This window comes from Tachysurus vachellii, chromosome 25 (genome assembly GCF_030014155.1).
Source record: "Tachysurus vachellii isolate PV-2020 chromosome 25, HZAU_Pvac_v1, whole genome shotgun sequence".
NCBI lineage: Eukaryota > Metazoa > Chordata > Actinopteri > Siluriformes > Bagridae > Tachysurus > Tachysurus vachellii.
The window spans coordinates 3,081,822-3,106,553 of record NC_083484.1 but is presented as its reverse complement, the minus strand read 5'-3'; the positions used below and the strand labels follow the sequence as shown (position 1 = coordinate 3,106,553).

The window sequence follows — 24,732 nt, the reverse complement described above, 5'->3', positions numbered from 1 at the left end:
CGATGTGTTACGCCATTTCTCCAAGGCTGTAAAAGAACGTGTGCGGTGAAGGAAGCCGGGCAATTTATTTCCATCGAAGCGTACGGCAACAGAGAACCGGAGCCACTATAGGCCACTATATACAGTGAGAAGAAACACTACGCAGTGCTTAAAAAGACATGTTGAAAATGTGTTAACAAGCCACGCATGGCTGACAGCTACACTTTAGTGACCAAGAAAAACATCACGTTACTCCTGAGCTTTCATTCTATTTTTTCTTTTTTTCTTTTTTTTTTTTTTTAGTCCCAGTAAAAAAAAAAAAACGTTCATGAAAGTAATCATTTCCCACACTGTGAAACGCTGAGGTGATGTGATGATGGGCTGTCACATGCACGGAGAGGGCCTCTCCGAGGGCCGGAAAGAGCGGAAACGCAGGAAATTCTCCACATTCCTGACAGGAAGAGATAATAAGCTTCCGACCAACAGCGCGGGAAAAATAGCCACCAGAAACAGAGTAGAGCTTCTGAGACAGGAGCTAAAGTGTGTGTATGTGTGTGTGTGTGTGTGTGTGTGTATGTGTGTGTGTGTGTGTATGTGTGTGTGTGTGTGTGTGTGTGTGTGTGTGTGTGTGTGTTTATGGAGAGAAGTGTGAACCCAAACCCAAACAGCGCCAAAGAGACAGGTCGAAGAAATAGTGAGAGAGAGAGACAGAGAGAAATTCTAGGTGGTGCTGAAGGTGAAGGGAAAAGTGAAGGCTCTGCTGCAGTTTTAAATAATTCAGATGGAAACACCGCTGGTCCTGTGTAAACACCAGCAGAACTTAATGCTAAGAAGGTCATCTACTGCATCAGAGCTGAGGCTGTACGGTAAATGCTCACAAATCAGTCCTCCGTGTTTATCTACAGAAAGCTTGTTACACAAACCAGGAACAAAAAAACGCCACAAATTCCTTGGATTTTGTATTATATTAATATTTATATTATTCTTTATAATAACCTTTTGTTCTATGTTTAGGTTTAGGCTGCTTTGAGACGATGTCAACTGTAAAAAGCGCTACACAAATAAATTTGTTGAACTAAATTGAATTGAATTCCTAACAAGAAAGTCCAAAAGCTATGCCAAGTACATTGCACTTAAATTCATCTGATTACACAAACATTACAATACTTATATAACTGCTGCTAATATACTTTCATTTCACTGTGTACGGCATCTGCGATATATGGTTGAATTGACAATAAAAGCGTCTTGACTGGACTTGACTTACAAATCTACTCCGACAGACCATTTTATGCTCTCGAGACCGATATAATTAGTTTTGAATGACTACATCGCTTCATTCGGAGATTTGCCACTATACATTTTTTGCAGCAATGTTTTGGCAGCTGTCTTTCATTTCATGTCCCTTATTTATCATTATCATTGTAGAATATGGCGAATAAACACTTGTCTGAAAGACATTTATCAGTATAAGTGCTCTGGACATAACACTCTTGACTTTAATATCATGCAGCATGACATTAATCGAGAGCTCTGAGACATTTGGTCTCAACAGAGCTTCACAAACAAGGGAACCGAGGCGTTTCACACGCTCGCTGAGGGTCTGAGGGGAGACGAGGCGAGAAGCAAACCTATAATTCTGCATTCCAGCTTCGCCGCTGTGCAAGCCTTCACTTTAATAACAGCGTCAAGAGGAAAGGAAATTCCTTTGAAAGTAATGAGACATTGAAATGAGTTCATTGTGTGTTTGAGCAATAATAATAATAATAAAAAAAAAACAAAGCAAGATTTAATAATATTAATAATAATTGTTTTTGTTGTTGTGACTATATTGGGATTATTATTCTCATTTATTTTATTATTTTTATTACTATCAATACTATTGATTTATTATGTCCTAAAATAAAGCAAATAAATATTTATCAATTTAGGAACAAACAAAAATTGCTAACCATTTTCATTTTTATAATTATAATTTTTGTAAACAATTGCCTTACATTGTTTTATACATATGTTAAAGAAATATAAGACAATAATAATAATAATAATAATAATAATAATAATAATAATAAGAAGAAGAAGAAGAAGAAGAAGAAGAAGAAGAAGAATATTGTGATTATTATTATTACAATTTATTTTATCTTTGTTACCATTGATTTATTATATTAAAATAATAAAATAAATATACTAAAATAAAGCAAATCTTTACAAATTTATGAACAAATTTAATTGTTTTCATTTTTATAATAATAGTACTTTTTTAAAGAATTGCTTTAAATTGTTTTATGCAGCTATTAAATTTTTATTATTATTATTATTATTATTATTATTATTATTATTATAGTTATTATAGTTATTATATTCTATAGCATGTAAGACCATCCCACTTTTCTATATAAAGCAGCAGATTGACAGTCTCAGGATCTAAGGAGTTTCTTCAGAGATTGTTACATAACACTCGGAGCATTGTTTCAGTTTGCTCCACACGTCCGTCCATCTCTATAGGCTGAACACGTGCATCCAAACACATGTATCTCTCATCTCCCAGATGCACCGAGGCTGAAAACATGAGTGAGGCCATGAACACCCTACGAGCTCATCGCACAGATAGAGCCTGTATGTTTTCCTTTCATCCTTTGCTACAATATGGAGATCTTAGTGACTCGAGGCTACACAACCCCAGCTCCAGAGCGTGGCAGGATGAAAGACGGCACGGCGGGATTAAGTGCAGAGAGCTCGGCCAACAACAATGTGAGAACACTGACTAGTGAGGCTTGTTACATAACACAACAGCAGTAGCAGCAGCAGCAGCAGCCGCGGCCCACGGTGTACGGAAGGGAGGTGGTTTTCAGAGCAAACAGAGAGAGAGAGAGAGAGAGAGAGAGAGAGAGAGAAAGAGAGAGAGAGAGAGAGAAAGCAGACGGAGAGAGAGAGAGAGAAAACAGAGAGAGAGAGAGAGAAAACAGACGGAGAGAGAGAGAGAGAAACAGAGAGAGAGAGAAAGAAACAGAGAGAGACAGAGAGAGAGAGAGAGAGAGAGAGAGAGAGAGAGGGAGAGAGAGAAAGACAGAGAGAGGGAGAGAGAGAAAGACAGAGAGAGATAGAGAGAGAGAGTGTGTGTATGTGTGTAGTATTACTTTAGCTACACTTCTTTTAAATGGATAAATTACTTGAGGTAAAGTTCAACAGTTTATTTTCCAGAGCGTTGCTTCCAGCTGGTTCATTATTATATTAGTTCAAATGTACAGGTGAATTATTTTATACTAAAATAAACTACAATTACAGTTAAAAGCCACTTCTTAGCTTTGTGACTTAGATTTCATTTATAAACAATACCTGGGTTTGATAGAAAGCACAGAAAAGGTGGACGTGAACTTGAGGAATCTCAGGCAATGTCTGAGTAAAAGAAGAAGAGTAACATGTACGAATCTGACAGAACAACACAGAGGTTTCAACACGGTGACAATCAAGTCCCAACTTCATTCAAATATAACAATTAGTTTCGGGATCTTACCAACATTTCACACAAAACACTGTTTCCTTTTCCGTCCGTGAACTGGTTTGGGTTTTTTTTTCCCGTAGTCTTTCTACAGTTTTCACTGCTATTGAATCATCTCTCTGATTTAATTCTCCATAATTATCCACTGTGTGAAAAAAGCGTATTATACCTTCTCTCCTCTGCACACTTGTCCTAATACGGGCTATATTTATAGTTTGGCTAAAGTAAAGTCTTTAAATATAACGTGTAGTGCTGTGTGTGGAGCTCAGTTCCCCCGAGCCTGCCGTGTATCTGCTGCATCGACACGGGACAAATCCATTAAAAATGTCCTCTTATTTAAATGTAATAAGACTAAAAGGCTGGAATCAGAAGCTGCAGTTAGTCCGAGGGGAAACATATTGATTCGCATGTCAGGCTGTCGCTCAGCGTTGATTTAAAGTATTGCCACATACAGGGGCAAAGTAATAAGAGGACGCTGATATATATATATATATAAATAAATATATATATATATATATATATATATAAATAAATATATATATATATATATATATATATAAAACTGGGTTATTACTATCGCGGAAACATATGAGATTATTAGTATCACCTTACCGTTAAGCTTAAAGATACAGGATGGAAGATTTTGGTAGAAAATTTTTATTATAAGCTAGTTGCAGAAGAAATACTCATTCAGACAGAATCACGTTTCAGGAATCCGTCCTAAACTGCTTAATGCACATTAAATTATATGCCTATATAAAAAAAACTAAATAATAATAATAATAATAATAATAATAATCATAATAAGTCAGTCCCACAAAGATTTTTTTTTTTTTGTATTTATTTATTTTGGTGGTGGTGGTGGTGGGGGGGTGGGGGGGGGGGGGGTGTAGCTTCCAAAAAAAAAAATTACAATAATTTTGCTTGTGGCTTTTTTTTTACGGCATTTGTGGGGTTTTTTTTGTACTTTTTCTCAGAAAACTGATGAAATTGCGATAAAACTGCGAGCACAAGATCCTTCTTTTAAACTCCTTCCAGTGAAGACACATACTGTATGTATTAATTTTCCGCAGTAGCTGTACTCATGTTCGATGCCCGTGAAATCTTCTAAAAATAAAATCTGTGGTAATTGTTCTTCGAATATTGTGCCGTTTAATTGATCTTGCGTTTATTTCTCACAAAATCCCAAAACAATGTCACACTGAAATGCTGTACATTCCTAGAGCATGTGCGCTCACATCACATGTTCGTTAAGTAAAAGCGCTACACAAATAAATTTTAATTCAATTGAATTAAACAAAGTAAACATTTTAGTGAAGGAAAGAAACGACACCAAATATTTGATCAAATATTTGCTTGTTTTCAGCCGAAATATCAATTCGTTTAATTTGAAATGAAATACATTTTTTAACAAATTTATTCAGTTTAGTACATTTGGTTGCTTCCAAAAATGATTTTGCTTGCAGCTTTTTTAAATTCTTTACTTTCTTGTATCAGCCTAAATTATTTAATTATTTACTAATTTTAACTAACTATTTAATTTTACACCAATATCTACAGCGTAAGAAAGCACTATAGCAGAACTCTCTACACCTTCATGGTAATTACACTGTATTTTACACACACACACACACACACACACACACACACATATATATATACAAAGTAGGCATACAGTTGTACGCCTCTGCAAACACTTTGTCTAGAGTTGTATAGCCCAGGCTGATAAATTACAGCGTATTTATTTCACATGGCACACATGGTGTTACTATGAGAACAGAGTGTGTTATTAAAATAGCGTTTTTCCAGCAGATGGTCTGGCAATACATGACACGATAACAAATCCCACTTTTTGTCACTGTATCCATTGCCAAGTGAGCCACACTATATCTAAGTGCATGAGGCTCTGGAAGAACTGCGACGGTGACCAGGCTGAAGCCGCTAGCGAAGGCGAATGAATGAATAAAGAGCGCTAAGATGAGTCGACTGCTTACCAACAACAACCTGAAGAGAATTCCTCCTGTTTTTATAGCTACTGTGATGTGACATGACTCTGGATTCATGTTAGCAACTGTACTACGCCGTGCCATGAAAACTAATCCGAGACACTAAACTGAGGGCCTTGAAAGTCAGAAACGAGGAGATGAGTAGCGTATCATTTCATACAGGATGTAACCCAAAGTGAGAATGGAATAAATTTACTGTGCACATCAATGTCTTTCACAATCGCTGAGCACCAGATAAAAGAGCAAAGCTGAACAAATAGCTGCACATATTGCGGTTTGATGGACAGCACATGCGACAGGGGACTAGTCACTAGTCTAATATTCCTGCACCAGAACATACAGAGAACTCCATCAACTTTCACAGATTCTGTTATTTGATATGACACACAGACAAATACTCATACAGGTCCGGATTTGGATTAGTACCTGAAATGGATTATGAGATAGAGTTCACACCGTGAGCAATAAACGACTTAGATAGAGTGGGAAAAGCTTCAGAGAGGAAGGGACACGGCGTGTCGGGTTTATTAAGAGTCAACTTTGGCTCTGGTTTTACGCCTTGACCGATTCTTGGACAAAACGTGTGTTGTGGATTCAAAACAGGTGAAGCAGTGAGTTCAGTGAAGCATCTCTGAACCATGACAAAAAGGAACCAGTCTCTCTCTCTCTCTCTCTCTCTCTCTCTCACACACACACACACATTTTCTATCCCATTTAGAAACTCTCCCTGGAGACACACTCACCGTTAAATGGAGTTCACCCTAAACTCTAAACTCTAAGCCATCGATGTCCCCATGGAGCAAACACAATGAGGTGTTAAGTGATAATAAATTCATATTAAAATAATTTATGCTGTTGCATAAAAGGAAGTATTTCATTTTATTTTGCCTCAGTGTGCCATCACATCACAGGTTGTTGATGATTTTTCAAGTGTTTTATTCCTTACTCATCCTAAAGTGATGAAATTGCATTTTAATTATGGAAAACCTCAATGTTCTTCTCAGAAGAAAGAAGAAGAGAGAAGAAACATCTCCAGCAACATCCTCATGACTAAATAAGCGTACTGTTAGTATTAGTAAAATTGGTTCCTCAAAGGTTCCTTGGCTAGTTAAGGCTTCTAAGTTCTAATAATGGATGGAAGAGTGCAGACTTTAGACTGCAAAATATCTCAAATAACCCCCATTACACCAAAAGTCTTCACAGCTTTGTACACAGACGACGTGGTCTCATCTGTCAGCCTCCTCGGTTCAGCTCTCCAAAGAGAGAACTTCGCTACACCATGTCTCCGTCTGCCTCCAGCCTTTATGAACACCAGCAGGGATATTGATCTGTTTTGACAATCTCTCGTTCTCCGGCCGCTCAATTAATCCTCAGCTGGTGGAGAGAGTGTTTGTTCTTGCTGAGCGCTGCCATTAAATACAAGTTAAGAACCATATGGTGGGAAATTAAACATAGGGAGCAGGGAATTGTGGCTGGAATCCCAGAGGCACAGCCGAAGCTCATCTGATAGGTGTTCGTCCGTTTTTTCCCCCATAAAACAGTTACATTTTGTTGGTTGCTCCAACACGTTTAGCATATAGACTTTTTTTATTATTTTTATTTTTAATTTCAAAAAATGGCAACAGGCATATGTAGAATTTTTATATACGCTGTCTATTTCAGTTAATATCCGAGAGTATAGGATGTGAGTGAATGTCACTCATGATATATTCGTATGTCTTTTGGAATATTTTTCCAATATTCCTAGGATGAAGTCCGGAAAGATGTCGGATATGAAGGGATCATGTGGTGCAGGGAATTAGAGTGTGTAAGGGATAGTTGGTGTTTGTGTTTAAATCTGTTTAGATCTGCTTCATTCTAAACACAAACATGTTGTCTGGAGTACGTTTTATGTCAGTAATACATTCACTCACTCACTCATTCACTCACTCACTCACTCACTCATTTTCTACCGCTTATCCGAACTACCATGGGGTCACGGGGAGCCTGTGCCTATCTCAGGCGTCATCGGGCATCAAGGCAGGATACACCCTGGACGGAGTGCCAACACACACACACACACTCTCATTCACTCACGCACTCACACACTATGGACAAATTTCCAGAGATGCCAATCAACCTACCATGCATGTCTTTGGACCGGGGGAGGAAACCGGAGTACCCGGAGGAAACCCCCGAGGCACGGGGAGAACATGCAAACTCCACACACACAAGGCGGAGGCGGGAATCGAACCCCCAACCCTGGAGGTGTGAGGCGAACGTGCTAACCACTAAGCCACCGTGCCCCCCCCAGTAATACACAATGTAATAAAATTCATGTCCTTGAAAAGGGTTTTGTTTGCTTCGAAAGTGTAATTAACGCTGTGCTGTGCAGTGTTTTTCGTCATCTTAGCGAATGAACAAACACTTGCAGCTACACGACCATACACGCCTACACACACCTACACTCACGCCAACACACACTTACCTGCACCTACACAAGATCTTTTCTGCTATGTGAATACAGACTAAAAACCGAGCACTAATCACTGAGCATTGTGTTGTCTCTAACTGACTTCTTTACACTCACGTGGCATTCGCTCAGTCGTGGCCCTCTGTTGTGTTGGTTTTAGTTGCCTTAAGCTTTAGATGCTCCAAAGATTACTGGACACGTTCTCACGCTGTTCAGCTTGGTATATTGTTTAGTCCATGTTTGTGTTCAGGATGCACTGGTATCATGTCCTCAGTACTTCCATTAAATGGGGTGTGGCTAATGTGCCTGTCAGTCATACTGGAAGAATTATATTGTGGGAGGTGTGGCCTTTGTGGCTGAAAGTTATATTGAGTGAGGCGTGGCCTTTATGGTTAGAATTTATAATTAAGAAGGCGTGGCCTTTGTGGCTGAAAACTATATTGAGGGAGGCGTGGCCTTTGTGGATGAAAATTATATTGAGGGAGGTGTGGCCTTTGTGGCTAAAAGTTATATTGAGAGAGGCGTGACCTTTGTGATGGGAAGTAATATTGAGGGAGGTGTGGCCTTTGTGATGGGAAGTTATATTGAGGGAGGTGTGGCCTTTGTGATGGGAAGTTATATTGAGGGAGGCGTGGCCTTTGTGGCTAAAAGTTATATTGAGGGAGGCGTGGCCTTTGTGATGGGAAGTTATATTGAGGGAGGTGTGGCCTTTGTGATGGGAAGTTATATTGAGGGAGGCGTGGCCTTTGTGGCTAAAAGTTATATTGAGGGAGGCGTGGCCTTTGTGATGGGAAGTTATATTGAGGGAGGCGTGGCCTTTGTGGCTAAAAGTTATATTGAGGGAGGCGTGGCCTTTGTGATGGGAAGTTATATTGAGGGAGGTGTGGCCTTTGTGATGGGAAGTAATATTGAGGGAGGTGTGGCCTTTGTGATGGGAAGTTATATTGAGGGAGGTGTGGCCTTTGTGATGGGAAGTTATATTGAGGGAGGCGTGGCCTTTGTGGCTAAAAGTTATATTGAGGGAGGTGTGGCCTTTGTGATGGGAAGTTATATTGAGGGAGGTGTGGCCTTTGTGATGGGAAGTAATATTGAGGGAGGTGTGGCCTTTGTGATGGGAAGTTATATTGAGGGAGGTGTGGCCTTTGTGATGGGAAGTTATATTGAGGGAGGTGTGGCCTTTGTGATGGGAAGTAATATTGAGGGAGGTGTGGCCTTTGTGGCTAAAAGTTATATTGAGGGAGGTGTGGCCTTTGTGGTGGGAAGTTATATTGAGGAAGGTGTGATCTCTGTGACCGTCTTGATAGAGGTGTGGCCTATGCTGCTGTCAGTCAGAGTGAAGGAGGTGTGGTCTCTCTGGCTGTCAATTGAACAGGAATAATAAAAATATATTTGGAACATGAAATTTGGAAAAAAGTGGAAATGAGTAACTGACATAAAAAAACCGAACTTAGCCACTCCATCGTTCTCACAGGTGTGTTATTCGTTGTCTTGCATGCATTGTGAATTTCAAGCAAACTCTTCTTGACCGTTCATGTCACACACTCACACACATACATGAGTGCTTATTGTTTGGCACCAAAACAAACGACGGTTATTCGAGTGGTAGGTTACAGTGTAGGCTATAAGGCATCGATCAGACGACTGCGTCCAATACAGCTCAATTCCCAGTGCTTCACAGCACACCGACCTGCCGGCTGCCTTTCCTGATGAACACAAATGATTTCGCTGGCTCAGAAACAAATCAGTCGGTGCTTCAGTTTGGTCAACATCCGCTGAGAATGGGAGGAAGCAGGAGCGGGTGAAATGAGACAATAACTAAAGAAAAGTGGGGAACAGACAAATAAAAGTGGTTAAAAAATGGGACAAAAAGCAACTGCTTATTGTGTTATTTCTAAAAGAAAAAAATGTCTAAAACATCCAGAGAGCAAAACTACCCCATTTTAAGAAATGAATCTACACTTTAACGCGAATGCTTTCAGGAAGCTGAAATTATGGAAAACATCAGTGCAGAGATTTCCTTTGTGAAATCTGATTCAGCAGGATGGACCAGGCTGCGTCTAACAAGCGGTCAGAGTGCACCGAGTCAGGATAAACATCCCAGCTGAGCCACACAGTAATCTGGTTAGAGTAAACGACTCATCCACTGATACCTGAATGATTAAAAGTTATTTACACAGTCATCCGGTTTGGCTGTAACATGATACAAATCCAGCCACACAACATCTGCACTTCATCTGATTATATTTCATTTCTTAGGGTAGAAAACTTAGGGCAGCTTTCACGCTTGTGTTTTTTTTTTAATCAGTCGTTAGTCTGAAAGGAAGCATTATGCAAGATTTTTTTTTATTTTTTTATTTTAAGGTTTGTTTTTACACAGAGAAGCTTGCAAATTCAAAAACAGTTCAGTAAAATGGTACTTTTTACATTACGAGGGCGGTTGGGCGCAAACGATGAAAACAAAAATGGTGGAAAAAGTGCAACATTCCAATATCCACTTTAAGGAAAACACCAATATCTGTAAACCAGGCACTTTTTCAATCCTCCTTGGAAGTCTGTTCAGAAGGTACATTACTGACAACGTGACCTTAATGTGTCATATTTGATGTAATCCTGTCATATACATTATTCTAGAATAAAAGAATAACCTGAAGTTTAACAGGTGAGCATTACACAGCTGGTCTGTTTGTGCCTGTCACACCAGAGAACAATTAGACAGCAAATAAAGCAGAACCAAATCATGTTTAACGCTGCAGACCAAAATTGGGAAATAAACAGGATATTAACAGAGTGTGTCCATTTCCCTGGACTCAGCTTGTTTTCCAGCTCCACACAGATCCATATTTATCACCTGCGGTATCCCTGTAGTGCTTGAGCGAAGACGTCCCAATGTTAACCTCATTAAACCCCATTCTTAATGCATGCAGAGAAAATCTATAAACACTCACACAGGGAGGTGTTTAAATACACGACTTGTATCTCATAGTCATGCCGGTGTTCATGATGAAACCGATATGGCTCTGAAAATAGCCTTGTGCAGTTCTGAAATGTTTAGGGATTGAAAAGCCAGGGTTCGAGAGGATTAGGATCGTCATGGTACAAGATCCAGTGCATCAGATTTCACATAGTAAGATCAAGCAGTCCGATCGAGAGTCTGAGATGTAACCAATGCTGCCAAGCAGCTTGTCTTTCTATTCTGTTGATTTTATATTGGTTTAAAGATCTGTTTTTCCTCCATCTTGGCCATTGGATGAAAGTCTTCAGGTGTTAAGAATTCGCAGGACAGAGTTCATCAAACTTGAACATTGGAAAAAAGCAAAATGTGAAACTTTTTTATAAATTAGTTAATAAACAAATAAAATTCTCTGCTCCATCTTTTCAGGGACTGAAACATCAACTGAAGCCCGAAGGAAAGATCTACAGTGGATCATTACAGTGGATCGCAGTAATCATTAATTGGGAATCAGACCTTTAAAATTATTTGATATTACATCTAATTAGACTTTTACAAATGACTGACTGCACCTTTAAATGGCAAACATGGATGCAGGTGATATTTCTTAATCTGCTACAAACAGAAATGACAAACGGGATCATCAGAGCTTTTTTTATCAACAATCTCATTAAAAATTGTAGAAGGTAATTATTATAACTGATACTATATATAAATACCCCCGAAGACCTGTTACTGCAATTAATTATGGCAGCAGTGTGTGCATGTGTGTGTGTGTGTGTGTGTGTGTGTGTGTGTGTGTGTGTATATATATATATAAATATATATGTATAAATATATGTATGAATGTGGATATGTGTGTATTTATTATTTAGTATGTATGTGTGTGTGTGTGTGTGTGTGTGTGTGTATGTGTGTGTGTGTGGTTGTCTGTGTGTGTATTTGTTTATTTGTATGTCTAGTACACAGCAACTGCCACGTGATCCTGCCCACGTATTGATTCAGGATCTGGCAGTTCAGGATTACTGAGCCAAGGACAAATGTCAAAAGTAGACTTGGTTTGTATTGCAAGTTAATGTGTTGTTAAAATAAAAATGTAAGAAAAAAAATAAGGCTCGCACAAAACAAAACAAAATTGTTTCATCAGCACAAGTGAGCTCAAACATAATGATATGTCCAGTGTGTTTTAGAGTACGAGAACAAGAAGTGACAAGCAACAACAAAGGTGTTTCTCTCTGTGTCTCTCTCTTTTACACACACACACACACACACACACACACACACACCACACACACACACACACACACACACAAAGAGGAATGAGCTCTGCTTTGTCACATAGCCCTCTGTTCATGGTTGGGGAATCCTCTAATCCGTCTTTTTGTTCATCCACTGGACACACACTGAGACTCAGAGGTCAGTTCATGTTCCCAGGCTCCTCTGTCCTCTGCTAAACACTCATGCCATGTGCTCTGCCATCTGTTTGAACGCCTTAAAGCAGAAACATTTCTTTCTTTTATGATTATGAGTACCTTGTTTTTGCTTTGCTTGTTACAGAACATGGGCACAACGTGTAACGTAAAGGCAAAAAGAGACCAACATGGAAAATAGTTAAGAAAATCATATTAACGAAAATCTTGTTTTATAGACTTCCATAGACTCTGCAATTAAACTACTGTGTAAAAGGTACTGAGGAATCGTGTCAGTTTAAATCTCAGGACTGCCAAAGGGTCAATGTTTTCATCATCGAATGATCAGCTATGAGTTTAATTCATTTTTGGTGAGTCATTTTATATAAAATCATCTGCCAAATAAATAAATAAATAAATAAATAAATAAATAAATAAATAAATAAACAGACTACAGTAACAAGGCAAAATAGCTTCACAACATTTAACTCTGGAAAGCTTATTAGACTGTAAAAAGTTGTTTAAGATTGTTGACAGTTGTTTAAGATTGTGATTTGTGAAAGCATATTATTGCTTGTCACACTATCCGAGATCTCATTAAATCCTGACAGAATCCTGTAACAGACTATGATAACATGCTTTCTATGTCAGATTACACCATGAAGATCCTTGGAGATGAAGATGATAGACCTGTGATTAAAGAAGTGAGTGTATGGCAACAATTAATCTCTCTATAATCCAGTTTTCTAAACATTTCTAAACCCCTGCTTAAAACTGATGAGTTTTACTAAAATAAACTTAAATGGTAAAACATTAAAAATAGAAATGTAACAAAACATACAGAGAGCAAATGGTTATTCTTTAGTGGAGACCCTACAAAATCTGCACTCGTGAACTCCTTTATTTCTGCAGTTGGACTGCAGTGACCATTGACGCCATTTAGCAGACTCCCTTATCCAGAGTGACTTACATTTTTTATTTCAATTTACATAACTGAGCAATTGAGGGTTAAGGGCCTTGCTCAGGGACCAGCTTGGTGGACCTGGGATTCAAACTCATGACCTTCCAATCAGTAATCCAACACCTTAACCACTAGGCTACCACATCACACCAACCCACCTTCTATGTTATACTGTTAGATGCCCACGTTATTTACTAGGACATATTTTGTGAGGTCAAAGGAAACCGGAGAACCCAGAGGAACACGACAGCAAACATAGCAAAGGATCAACTACTGAACCTTGATCTACCTGCTGCACCACCAGTTATTATTATTATTATTATTATTATTATTATTCCTTTAATTAATAATGTTATTACTACAGCAATAACAATAATAACACAATTGGTAGCAGTTGTAGCATTGATGTTGGTATTCATTTATAATAATAATAATAATAATAATAATAATAATAATAATAATAATGTTTCGTCCCAAACATGGGCATAATACAAAATCCACACATTTTATAATACTTTCCAGACATTTCAAATTTCAAATGAGATAAATTAAAATAAGATAAATGTAAAATCTAATCAATATTTAAATAATCTTGATATAACTGAATGGCAGTAAGCCTGAATCTTCACTTGACGCTGTAATGAAGAGCCAATATTTACATTTCCCTGTTGATCTACTAACGTTATAGATTTAATTTAATAACTAACCTAAATAAATAAATAAGTAATATGATTACACCTGTGTTTATTTACAGGTCTCGTTGTACTAAGGTTATAGATTCAGTTTAATAAATAAATAAATAAATAAATAAGATTACACCTGTGTTTATTTACAGGTCTCGTCATTAACGGTGCTGTTTAAGGAACAGTGTTTATTATACACCATTATATAACTGGAAAAGTCGCGTGTGTTAATTAAGCTTTTTTCCCTTTCAAAGGATTTCAGTGTGAATATTTTAATTGCTGTCGGTTTGCTGGACCAATTAGAAATGTGATGCAACAGTGTTACACCGCGATTCCACTAATAAACAAAACCCCCATCACTAACAGCACCATCAGCCGTCCGTCCGTGTGTGTGTGTGTGTGTGTGTGTGTGTGTGAGTGTGTGTGTGTAAACATCTCTCACCTTTTTCTTGACTCGAAGAAATGATTTCCTCCTCCTTTGGATTTGCTACCTGGGTAATGATGGACGTGTTGTCCATGGAAACGGTGCCTTGTTTTTGTTATTTCAAGAACAAGTCCTCGTTTTAAGTCGCCTGCTTCACTGGAATATGCAGCAGCTAGTCCTGTCTGCTAGCGAGCTAGCCAAGACTGTCCCGATGTGAAACACACACACATACACATACACACACACATACACACACGTACACTCACACTCACACACTCACAACCGTGTGTGTACCGCTGTCTCTCACATCAAAATTCACTTTGCATTGATGCAAAATTCTGTAAGAATAAAATAGTCTGTATTCTGTCAAATTATAGAAATCAACAGCATCTCTTATAATTAGATAATAAAGACAATAACAGTTTGTGCCGTGTGTCAGTTTGTGTGCAGTTCCTGCTCCTCCCTCAAGATGGCGCCACACATTTGTTTACTGTTATTTGCAAAACGTGTTGGACTCATTTTACTCATGTAATCAACACAATAAATAAATAAATAAATAAATAGATAAATAAATAAATAAATAAAATAAACGTTTAGTCGACCGACACATTGTCTTAGCTGTGTTCATCAATGTGTTTATGTGTTTTTGTGAAAGGTTCAGACACACTGAATATGTATCACCTACAACACAAGACCGATGGACTGCTAGTCACAACATTTAACTAACATTTCTTTCCCCAAAATGATTTTATTCATTAACATGGTTTCAGGTTTTATTATAATTCACAACATTTACCTCTTAAAGGAATGAAATTAGTACGGAATGAATTGGGATTATACATTAAATGTGGATTATCTTGCTAATAAAGGTTTACTTCATTAGCATGTTTGGTCAGTAACTGAGTAGATTACTCCAAGAGATTTTAACTGTAAATGTTCATAATAATGAACGGATTTAATTTAGATGTAGTTTAAATTTATAAGTAAATACTAATCTGGCTTTTTTTTTTTTTTTTTAAACAAGATGTCATTTCTCAGAAGGAAAAATGACATCTTGTTTTTAAAAAAAAAAAGAACGTGGTTAGCACGTTCGCCTCACACCTCCAGGGTTCGGGGTTCGATTCCTGCCTCTGCCTTGTGTGTGTGGAGTTTGCATGTTCTCCCCGTGCCTCGGGGGTTTCCTCTGGGTACTCCGGGTTTCCTCCCCGGTCCAAAGACATGCATGGTAGGTTGATTGGCATCTCTGGAAAATTGTCCGTAGTGTATGCATGTGTGTGTGTGTGCCCTGAGATAGGCACAGGCTCCCCGTGACCTGAGGTAGTTCGGATAAGTGGTAGAAAATGAATGAATATCTGTTGTGCCACCTCATAAAAATCTTGTTTTATTTTTAACGATTACTATTATTACGGTCATGTTTATGTTAGCTAGCATTCAACACTGAGACATATCTGAGCGTTTATTAATGGTGTTATACTGAACATTGAACAGCTTGTGCTGGATTTACGTTGAGATATATTCCATAATATGCACGTGCTCAAACACATGAGCTTTTATGAGCTATCTCTTTTGCACTGCCTATCCGATCTGGCCTCTTAAGCTCTTTATTCATGCTTACACAAGAGAGGTTCAATTGCGCTGAAGCTGAATCATGATGAACTCCAGCATCCTGTGATTATAGAGTTGTTGAATTTCTTGTTAAGCAAATACGACTCAAGAAAAGACATCCTGATAAAATATCACCCAGTGTGCTGAAATAGACTCAGCGCTGTTGCCGTGCAGGCTGAGAGGTGAGCACTTCAATCTTTGAGTAAATCAACATGATTTATTATGTTCTCTGCATTTCACCTAACCCTTGGTGTGTTAGGGGAATTACAGAGCTGCTCTCTTCTATTCTCCAGTCACAGATCTGGTGGATTCAGCCTGAGTCCAAGGTTGTGGACTTCTCACCTTAATTTATGGGGTCAAAATGTAGATATATTAAAAATAAAATGTGCTTTTCTCAGCTATTTCTAATCTATCTTGGTTTTTTTAATGGACAGTGAAGGACTACAACATCTTAGCTGGGTTAAGTGGAATAATAACTGAATGTTTAATGAAGGTGGTCACAAAAAAGGAATAATAAGGAACCTATAAGGCTATTAAGGTTAAACCCCACAGGGACTAATTATACAGGTGTAAACTGTAACCATGTAACTGCTGTATTGTGCTTGTTTCAAGCAGATCCATAAATAATGTACACATTCTTTGTGGCTTTACAAAGATAATATTGAAAAACATATAGCCTGAATTCTGTATATTATGGTCAGGGCTTCAAATACTGTTATTGTATTGTTTGCTCCTCATTGGATCAGTTAGAGATTAACCAATCATGAACCATGGAGAAAATCAGAACATCAGATTTCTGTTTTCTGGATGACAGGAGGGGAACCTGATGTGATCTTCTGCTATCGTAGCTCATCTGTCTCAATACTCGTCATATTGTGTGTTCTGAGATGCTTCTCAGCTCACAGTGGTTGTAAAAAGTGATTATTTGGAGTATTTTTAGATTTGTTCACCATTCTGTGTAAACCTGTGTGTGAAAATCTCAGGAGATCAGCAGCTTCTTAAATACTCAAACCAACTTATCTGGTTTCTCCCCATTGTGACATTTGAGGTGTAAATTAACTGAAGTTCTTCAGCTGTATCTGTATGACTTTATTTACTGCCCTGTTATCACGGTTGCTGATTGGATAGTTGGGCGAAAGAGGTGAACAGTGACCGATGTATATTATTAATTATTACATGCTTATATTGCCTCCTAGTGGAACCATATGGAATTACTATTTATTAGAGATAAAAAATATACACATTTATATCTAAAGTTTTTAGATAATTCAGGTGTTTATTATATAACGATTACGGAGGTGCTTCTGTACATGTAGGAAAGAAGAAGAAAAAGAAATTACATAATTGTTTTTGTAACCTTTGTTTCTTAGATTTATGCTTCTTCTCTATTATTACTATGCACCAACACACCAAGACAACTTCCTGTACATGTAAACACCTACAGTACCAGGCATTTAACCAGATTCTGATTCTGATTCGGATTCGGATCTTCTTTTCCAATATAGTGTATAAAAAACTGATTCGCAGAATAGTGGAGAATTGAACCCAAACCTAGAGCACGCTAGATAATAACTCGGTTTGTTGCCATGCCAACAAAACGCTTAAAAAACACAGCGCGAGGAAATTTCGCGTTTTTTTCTTTTTACGTATTTAAGAGAATCAGTCTGGTCTGTTTATTTCTCTTTTTTTTTCATTGTGGGATTGAAACTTTGAGCCAGAAGCATGTTTTACAGGGTGAGAAAATATTTTAGACCTTTAAATGTAAAGATTGTCATTTATTATCAAGGGTATTTTTTAGTAAAGGAATTAAAATATTAATTATTAAATATTTTAAATTAATATTAATTAAAAATTAAAATATCTATAAAAAATTGTATTTTTTTTGTTGTTGCTTTATTATACTTGCTGGTTAACACTTTTATATGAAGCTTTTGTGGAAAAACAAATGTTTTTAATTCATACAAAGAATAAATAAATAAATAAATAAATAAATAAATAATAACTAATAATAATATTAATAATAATATTAATAATATTTATTATTATTATTATTATTATTATTATTATTATTATTTATAGTGTGAATCTGTAAATAAATAACATTTATTTACAGATTGTAACATAAAATAAATTGTAACATTTGATATGTTTTAGTTTTTGAGCAGTACCAGAAAGAAAGGAAGAAGTTTGGGCAAACAGTTGCAGAGCTTGCAACAAGACCTCAAAATATTGAAACACTTCCAAATGCATGTAAGTAGTGATCTTGTTGAATGTTTTGCAGAATTGAATGCTTATTATTATATATAGCACATTTCATACAAAAATGTAAAATAGAGTTTAAATAGAGAATAGTTGAGGGACAGGTGACTCCTTACAGGCAGTAATTTAAACCAAGCTGACAAAAAGTCTATGGTAATGACTCTTTGCAATCAGGGTGAGCAGAACAGCAGAAAAGAACATACAACCTGTTGAAGCTGGAGGTGGATGAGTTTCTTTTGATAAACTGTGTAAATATAAGATACACTATTCTATAAAGATGCACTATAAAAAAAATCCTGATTCTGATATGACACATTTTTAGGACTGATGCTTAATGAAAAAGATGATTTATCCATTAAAACAGGTGCCTTGTAACAATATTTTTGGAAGTTTTTCTTTTCTTACATATACAGTAGTATTCTCTCTCTCTCTCTCTCTCTCTCTCTCTCTCTCTCTCTCTCTCTCTCTCTCTCTCTCTCTCTCGTTTCAGATGTGATGTCAATCCTGAGGCCTCTCCTTCTCGATGTCTTCCCAACTGCCCTGCAGCCGGCTGCTCTGGTTCTCGGAAAACTGGCCAGCTACAACTATGACCTGGCCGAGGCAGTGGTGAGGGGGGAACTCCTGCATCAGCTCGTCTACTTGCTGGCCAAGAAGAAAGTAAGCCATCAGCCCTGCGTTCTAGCTGATATTTTAAAGCATTTAACTGGGTTAACTGGTGAAATTCTGGGAATGTAGCTGTTAATGCGGAAGACCTCAGAGTAGTCTTGGAACTCATCGTTGTCCTCATTGTTAGACTTTAAAGTAACGGTCCTTGGGTCAAGAAATTTGGTTTTCTTCTCCTCAGGAAATTTACTCTGTACAAAGATACTAAAATTTAGTTTTTTGGATTTTGGAATTTACTTTATGGAAATATCTTATGTTGCACCAAGTGGGATTGTTATGTGCATATATTACATAACAGTTTTTTTATTTTTGTAATTGAATGAGATGTAAAAAAAAGCTAATGAAAAACTTTTACGTCATATATAAAGTCGCAGTTTGTAAAATATAAAAGTGATCCTGGGCCTAGGTTCTGGGGTGGAAAAATCAGTTGACCAATGTTTCTTTTGATAGGTAAGAGTTGTGGATTCTAAATTTCTAAAAAGATCAGTTTTCATCTGAGAGAAATCCTGAGGAACCCAACATTTTCCAAGATTTATCCTTTTTTCAATACTAAATAATAATCATATAAGTAGCTCCAACTAGTTGGAATTATAATGACCGTTTTTTCTTTAAAATGTGACTTAATATTCAGTAAAATGTTTAAAGAGCAGAGAAGACTTTTATTTGTAGTTTAAATCGATCTTATGGGCAACAGAAATCACTAAAATTATTAACTGCTTCTTTAATTTTACTGACATATCAGAGCAACCATAATAAAACAACCGTTAGTTTTGGAGAGTCTTTAAACAAATCTCTTTTATTTTACTTGAATTTCCACACATTTAATATGTAATTTATTAACTTCATTAATTAAAGGGTAGCTGTTTTCTGTGTTGTCTCAAGTTTCTCTATAAACACAAATGTAATCCACAGTGCTTCTATAAGAAGGCGGCGGCGTTACTTCTCTTTACCTTGGCGAAGCACTCTCCCGAGCTCGCACAAGCTGTGGTAGACTGCGGTGGTCTCAAAGCTCTTGTTATCTCCCTGGAGGTGTTCCATCCGAAAGTGAAAGAGGCTACTGCGTGGGCGCTGGGCAACATCACTTGCTACAACGGCTGTAAGTCTGAAGATTTCACAGCTACATCTCCCACCGCTTAACTCCTACATTCCACCTTACACCTCTTTCCTCCCACCTGCTACCTTCTACCTCTTAACTCCTACCTCCCACCTGTCTCCTCTTTCTTCCTACTTCCTACCTCTAACCTGTTACCTCCTATCTCCTACCCATTACATCCTACATCCCACCTCCTACCTCTTACATCCTACTTTTTAGCTCCTGCCTCTTACCTCCAACCTCCTACCTCTAACCTCTTACATTAATAGCTCTTACCTCCAACCTCCAACCTCTTACCTCCCACCCCCGACCTCCTACGTCCCACATCCAACCTCCTACCTCCCAACTCCAAACTCTTACCTTATGCTGTAACTAGCTATGAGGACATCAAGGTCTGAACTTAGTGTCAGAAGGTTTTAAAGATTTTTTTCTAGTGTTTCTGTATGTAGGGGGCACGGTGGCTTAGTGGTTAGCACGTTCGCCTCACACCTCCAGGGTTGGGGGTTTGATTCCCGCCTCCACCTTGTGTGTGTGGAGTTTGCATGTTCTCCCCGTGCCTCGGGGGTTTCCTCCGGGTACTCCAGTTTCCTCCCCCGGTCCAAAGACATGCATGGTAGGTTGATTGGCATCTCTGGAAAAATTGTCCGTAGTGTGTGATTGTGTGAGTGAATGAGAGTGTGTGTGTGTGTGTGCCCTGCGATGGGTTGGCACTCTGTCCAGGGTGTATCCTGCCTTGATGCCCGATGACGCTTGAGATAGGCACAGGCTCCCCGTGACCCGAGATAGTTCAGATAAGCGGTAGAAAATGAGTTAGTGAGTTTCTGTATGTATATATGCTGTTTTATGATAAACAACAGACCCTTAGTTAAGATGGAGACACTCAGAAGGCCTGTATGTTGTGCACTTTAGTATTAAGATTCGAGTAGATTAGATTAAACTTTATTATCATTACACATGTACAAGTACAAGGCAATGAAATGCAGTTTGGCATCTAACCAGAAGTGCAATAATCAGCAAGTGCAAGATGTACAGAAGTACAGTATTTACTGTATGAAAACAAAAATATACAGATGAACATACATTACATTACATTTACATTTACGTCATTTAGCAGACACCCTTATCCAGAGTGACTTACAACTGAGCGTTAAGGGCCTTGCTCAGGGGCCCAGCAGTGGCAGCTTGGTGGGCCTGGGGTTTGAACCCATGACCTTCCGAGCAGTAGCCCAACACCTTTAACCACTGAGCTACCACATCCCCTGCACAACCACATACAGATGTCAAGATATACAGGTTGGGTTCTATAGACATGATATACAGGGTGTTACTCACTCTCTCTCACTCATTTTCTACCGCTTATCCGAACTACCTCGGGTCACGGGGAGCCTGTGCCTATCTCAGGTGTCATTGGGCATCAAGGCAGGATACACCCTGGATGGAGTGCCAACCCATCACAGGGCACACACACACACACACACACACACTCATTCACTCACGCAATCACACACTACGGACAATTTTCCAGAGATGCCAATCAACCTACCATGCATGACTTTGGACCGGGGGAGGAAACCGGAGTACCCGGAGGAAACCCCAGAGGCACGGAGAGAACATGCAAACTCCACACACACAAGGTGGAGGCGGGAATCGAACCCCCAACCCTGGAGGTGTGAGGCGAACGTGCTAACCACTAAGCCACCGTGCCTCCCAGTGTAAAATTGTAACAGCTCATTTTAGATCAAGCAAGTTTTGGCTGATTAACTACATCTTAGAGACTAAGAGGTGGTTTGGGTTAAAGTTGTTTTTTCTCAACCTGTTCCTTTAAATTATTGAAGGTTTTCCTTAATGAAGTTTAATCTGCTATATAAATTGTTTCTGATGTTTTCCGTAACACAGCCTTGGCTCAGGCGGTGGTGGACGCAGGCGCGGTTCCTCTGCTTGTTCTCTGCATGCAGGAGCCTGAGATTGCCCTGAAGAGGATCTCCGCTTCAACGCTGAGCGACATCTCCAGACACTCACCAGAGCTTGCACAAATTGTCATGGACACTGGAGCCATTGCTCACCTGGCACAGATGAGCCTGTATCCAGACGCCAAACTGAAGGTCAGAGTAACAGCCTAATCTTTAATCTCTTAGTTTTTCCCGCATGGATTTCTGTGTGACACAAATTTAATAACAAACATTTTTAAAATTAGATTTATATTAAGTGTATTTCGACATCCACCTGTTCACACACACCAGCTACACTTTATACAGATAAGAGTTTGAATAAATAAATATAAGATATAATGTTTATTGTAAATGTTACACAGCACTGTTGAATTCTCGATTCTAATTGGTCAGGAGGTTTTGCTCATTTTTCTATAGTGTCAGATCTCCAAGCACTCTGTGGACCTGGCAGAGCTGGTGTTTGAGGCAGAGATCTTCCCTACTGTACTGGCCTGCCTTAAAGACCCAGATGAGTGTGTGAGGCAGAACGACAGCACGCTGAAACGAGAGATCACAAAATACACCCCTGAGGTACCTAACATGGCTACTAAAGCATTTTCAAGCAGAAAAGTTTAAGAGCAACTGGAGAGCGCATGTGCATTAACACCTTCATTATTTTATCCATTTTTTTTCCACAGTAGTCAAACATTTGACTTGTGAGATGCTTCTTAGCTCAAGGCTGTGTATGTGTGTGTGTTTCCCTCCAGTTATCCCAAATGATCTTGAACGCTGGAGGTGTAGCAGCTGTGAATGATTTTCTGTGGGACTCTAGAGGAAACAAGCAATTGCCTGGTATCATGATGCTCGGCTACATGGCTGCACACTTAGGGAACCTCGCCATGGCTGTTATTGTATCTAAGGTCTGCTACTATAAGCCCTATTTTATGGTCCATGAGATTCTGAGGGTGACACATGAGTAGATACAGGGCACTTTGTTAGATATGCCACATGTGCAGAAGCTGGAGCAACCTGAGAATGTGTGCGACGCTTTTAAAAGTTATTACGACCACATACCTATTTTTAGTCAAAATATTTAGTTAGTCCGTCCGTTTAAGGTCGTAGTTTAGAATATTTTATCATTTAACACTGAAGTTTCTCCTTTCTCATTTCATTTCTCATCTGAAGGCTGCAACAGCCTGGGCACTAGGACAGATCGGCCATCACACACCAAAGCATGCAAGAGCTGTAGCCATGTCTAATGTGCTTCCCAAACTACTATGTCTACGCCTGCAAGTCAAGGTGCAAACATTTTCCAAAAAATGGCAAAATTACTTAATTGAAGGAATTGAATGTGATCTGATACTTTGCAAACTCTTACTGACTTACGTCCTAAAAAATATAGGGCCCTGGGTACATATAGCCACATACAGTATAGCCACTTTGGTCCTATGAATTTATGGCCCTTGGAAAAGTACATAATGTCAGTGGAATATAGACCTACATGGTTGTAGGGTTTACATACATTAAAGTCCTGGAAAGTAGAGCCCTTGAAATATAGGCACTTAAAGCATGAGGATTCCCTGTATTCAGTAGGAATATCAGGCCCTGGTTAGATAGTCCCTAAGAATATAGGAATCTTGGTGTACACTTTCTAGGAATATAGGGTTCTGGATAGAAAGTCCCTTAGAATATAGGGAACTTGGTATACAGTACCTAGGAATATAGGTCGCTGGGTATATAATACCCAGGCCAAAGACAAACAAATGTATAGTTTTTGGTTATACAACAAGCATAATCTCTCTCGAGACAGGCGAAGAAGGCTTTAAAGAGCGTTCTTCAGAAGTGCACTTACCTTCGGGCACTGGAGCCACTGCTCTACGAAGCTGCCAAGAATGTTCTCAAACACATCATCTGCCAGTTCAGCAAGGTCAACTGCAGGTTCTTTATTACACACATAGCATTTCCTGTTTAAGGCAACCTGTGTGAAGGAATCATCGTCCCTGTTTGTTTCATGTCCTGTAGGTTCTTCCACATGACAGTAAAGCTCTGAGGTTGTTTTTAACTAGCGGAGGACTGAAGAAGGTGCAGGAAATTAAAGCTGAGCCCGGCTCCGCTCTGCTGGAGTACATCAACGCCATTAACGCCTGCTTCCCTAAAGAGATGTATTACTGTTCTGAACATCCGTGCCTCGCTGTGTTACTTTCGGCCGTGGTTCTGGGTTGGCGCGTCAGGAGCCGCGCCTTGAGGGGGAAGTGCTGTCATGGATGGATTAGACTGTTCCCTGTTTGAACACCAGGTGGACGTTTTGGCAGGCTTTGATTTGTCTTGTGTCTCTATGATTGTCCTTATAATATACCTGTTGTCTTATGTCCGTTTTTTTTTGTTTTTTTTGCTAAGTCCTTGTTTGTGTTTCTGTTTTCTGAGTTTTTGTGTTTTCTTATTTCAGCTGCCTAGTCTTCTTCCCCAGTGTTTTTTCAATGTGTTTGTAGTTGTTTTTTTTTCTAATAAAACCTCTTTTTATTTAATTCCTGCATTTGGGTCTGGATTTTACCTGTAAAGACATCCTGTTTCCTGACACTGATACCTGAATGATTAAAATACACTTACAAAGTTGTCTGGTTTGGCTGTAACATGATACAAATCCAGCCACACCACATCTGCAATACATCTGTTTATATTTTATCTCTTAGGGAAGAAAACTGTGATCAGCTGAAGAAAGGAAGTCATATACACCTAGAATGGCACAAGGATGAGTAAATGAGTTTATGGTGAACTTTTTCTTTGTATCTGCAGTTTGTTAATTGTTTAATGTACCTTCAGT

At 38.6% G+C, this 24,732-nt stretch overlaps 1 protein-coding gene and 1 pseudogene across 2 annotated transcripts in view; one reads left to right on the top strand and one right to left on the bottom strand.

Moving 5' to 3' along the window:
* The window catches only part of ctdspla (CTD (carboxy-terminal domain, RNA polymerase II, polypeptide A) small phosphatase-like a), a 37,064-nt gene extending 22,482 nt beyond the window's left edge, over nucleotides 1–14,582 (bottom strand). The window contains exon 1 of one of the 2 annotated variants that reach the window (XM_060862270.1): nucleotides 14,382–14,582. In XM_060862270.1, coding sequence (XP_060718253.1) covers nucleotides 14,382–14,457 — 76 coding nt within the window. In that variant the 5' untranslated portion in view covers nucleotides 14,458–14,582. The remainder of the gene's footprint in view (nucleotides 1–14,381) is intronic. The other variant, XM_060862272.1, reaches the window with a different exon arrangement.
* Nucleotides 14,583–17,554: 2,972 nt separating this feature from the next.
* LOC132839922 (sperm-associated antigen 6-like) lies at nucleotides 17,555–24,365 on the top strand (annotated as a pseudogene).
* The last annotated feature ends 367 nt before the right edge of the window (nucleotides 24,366–24,732 follow it).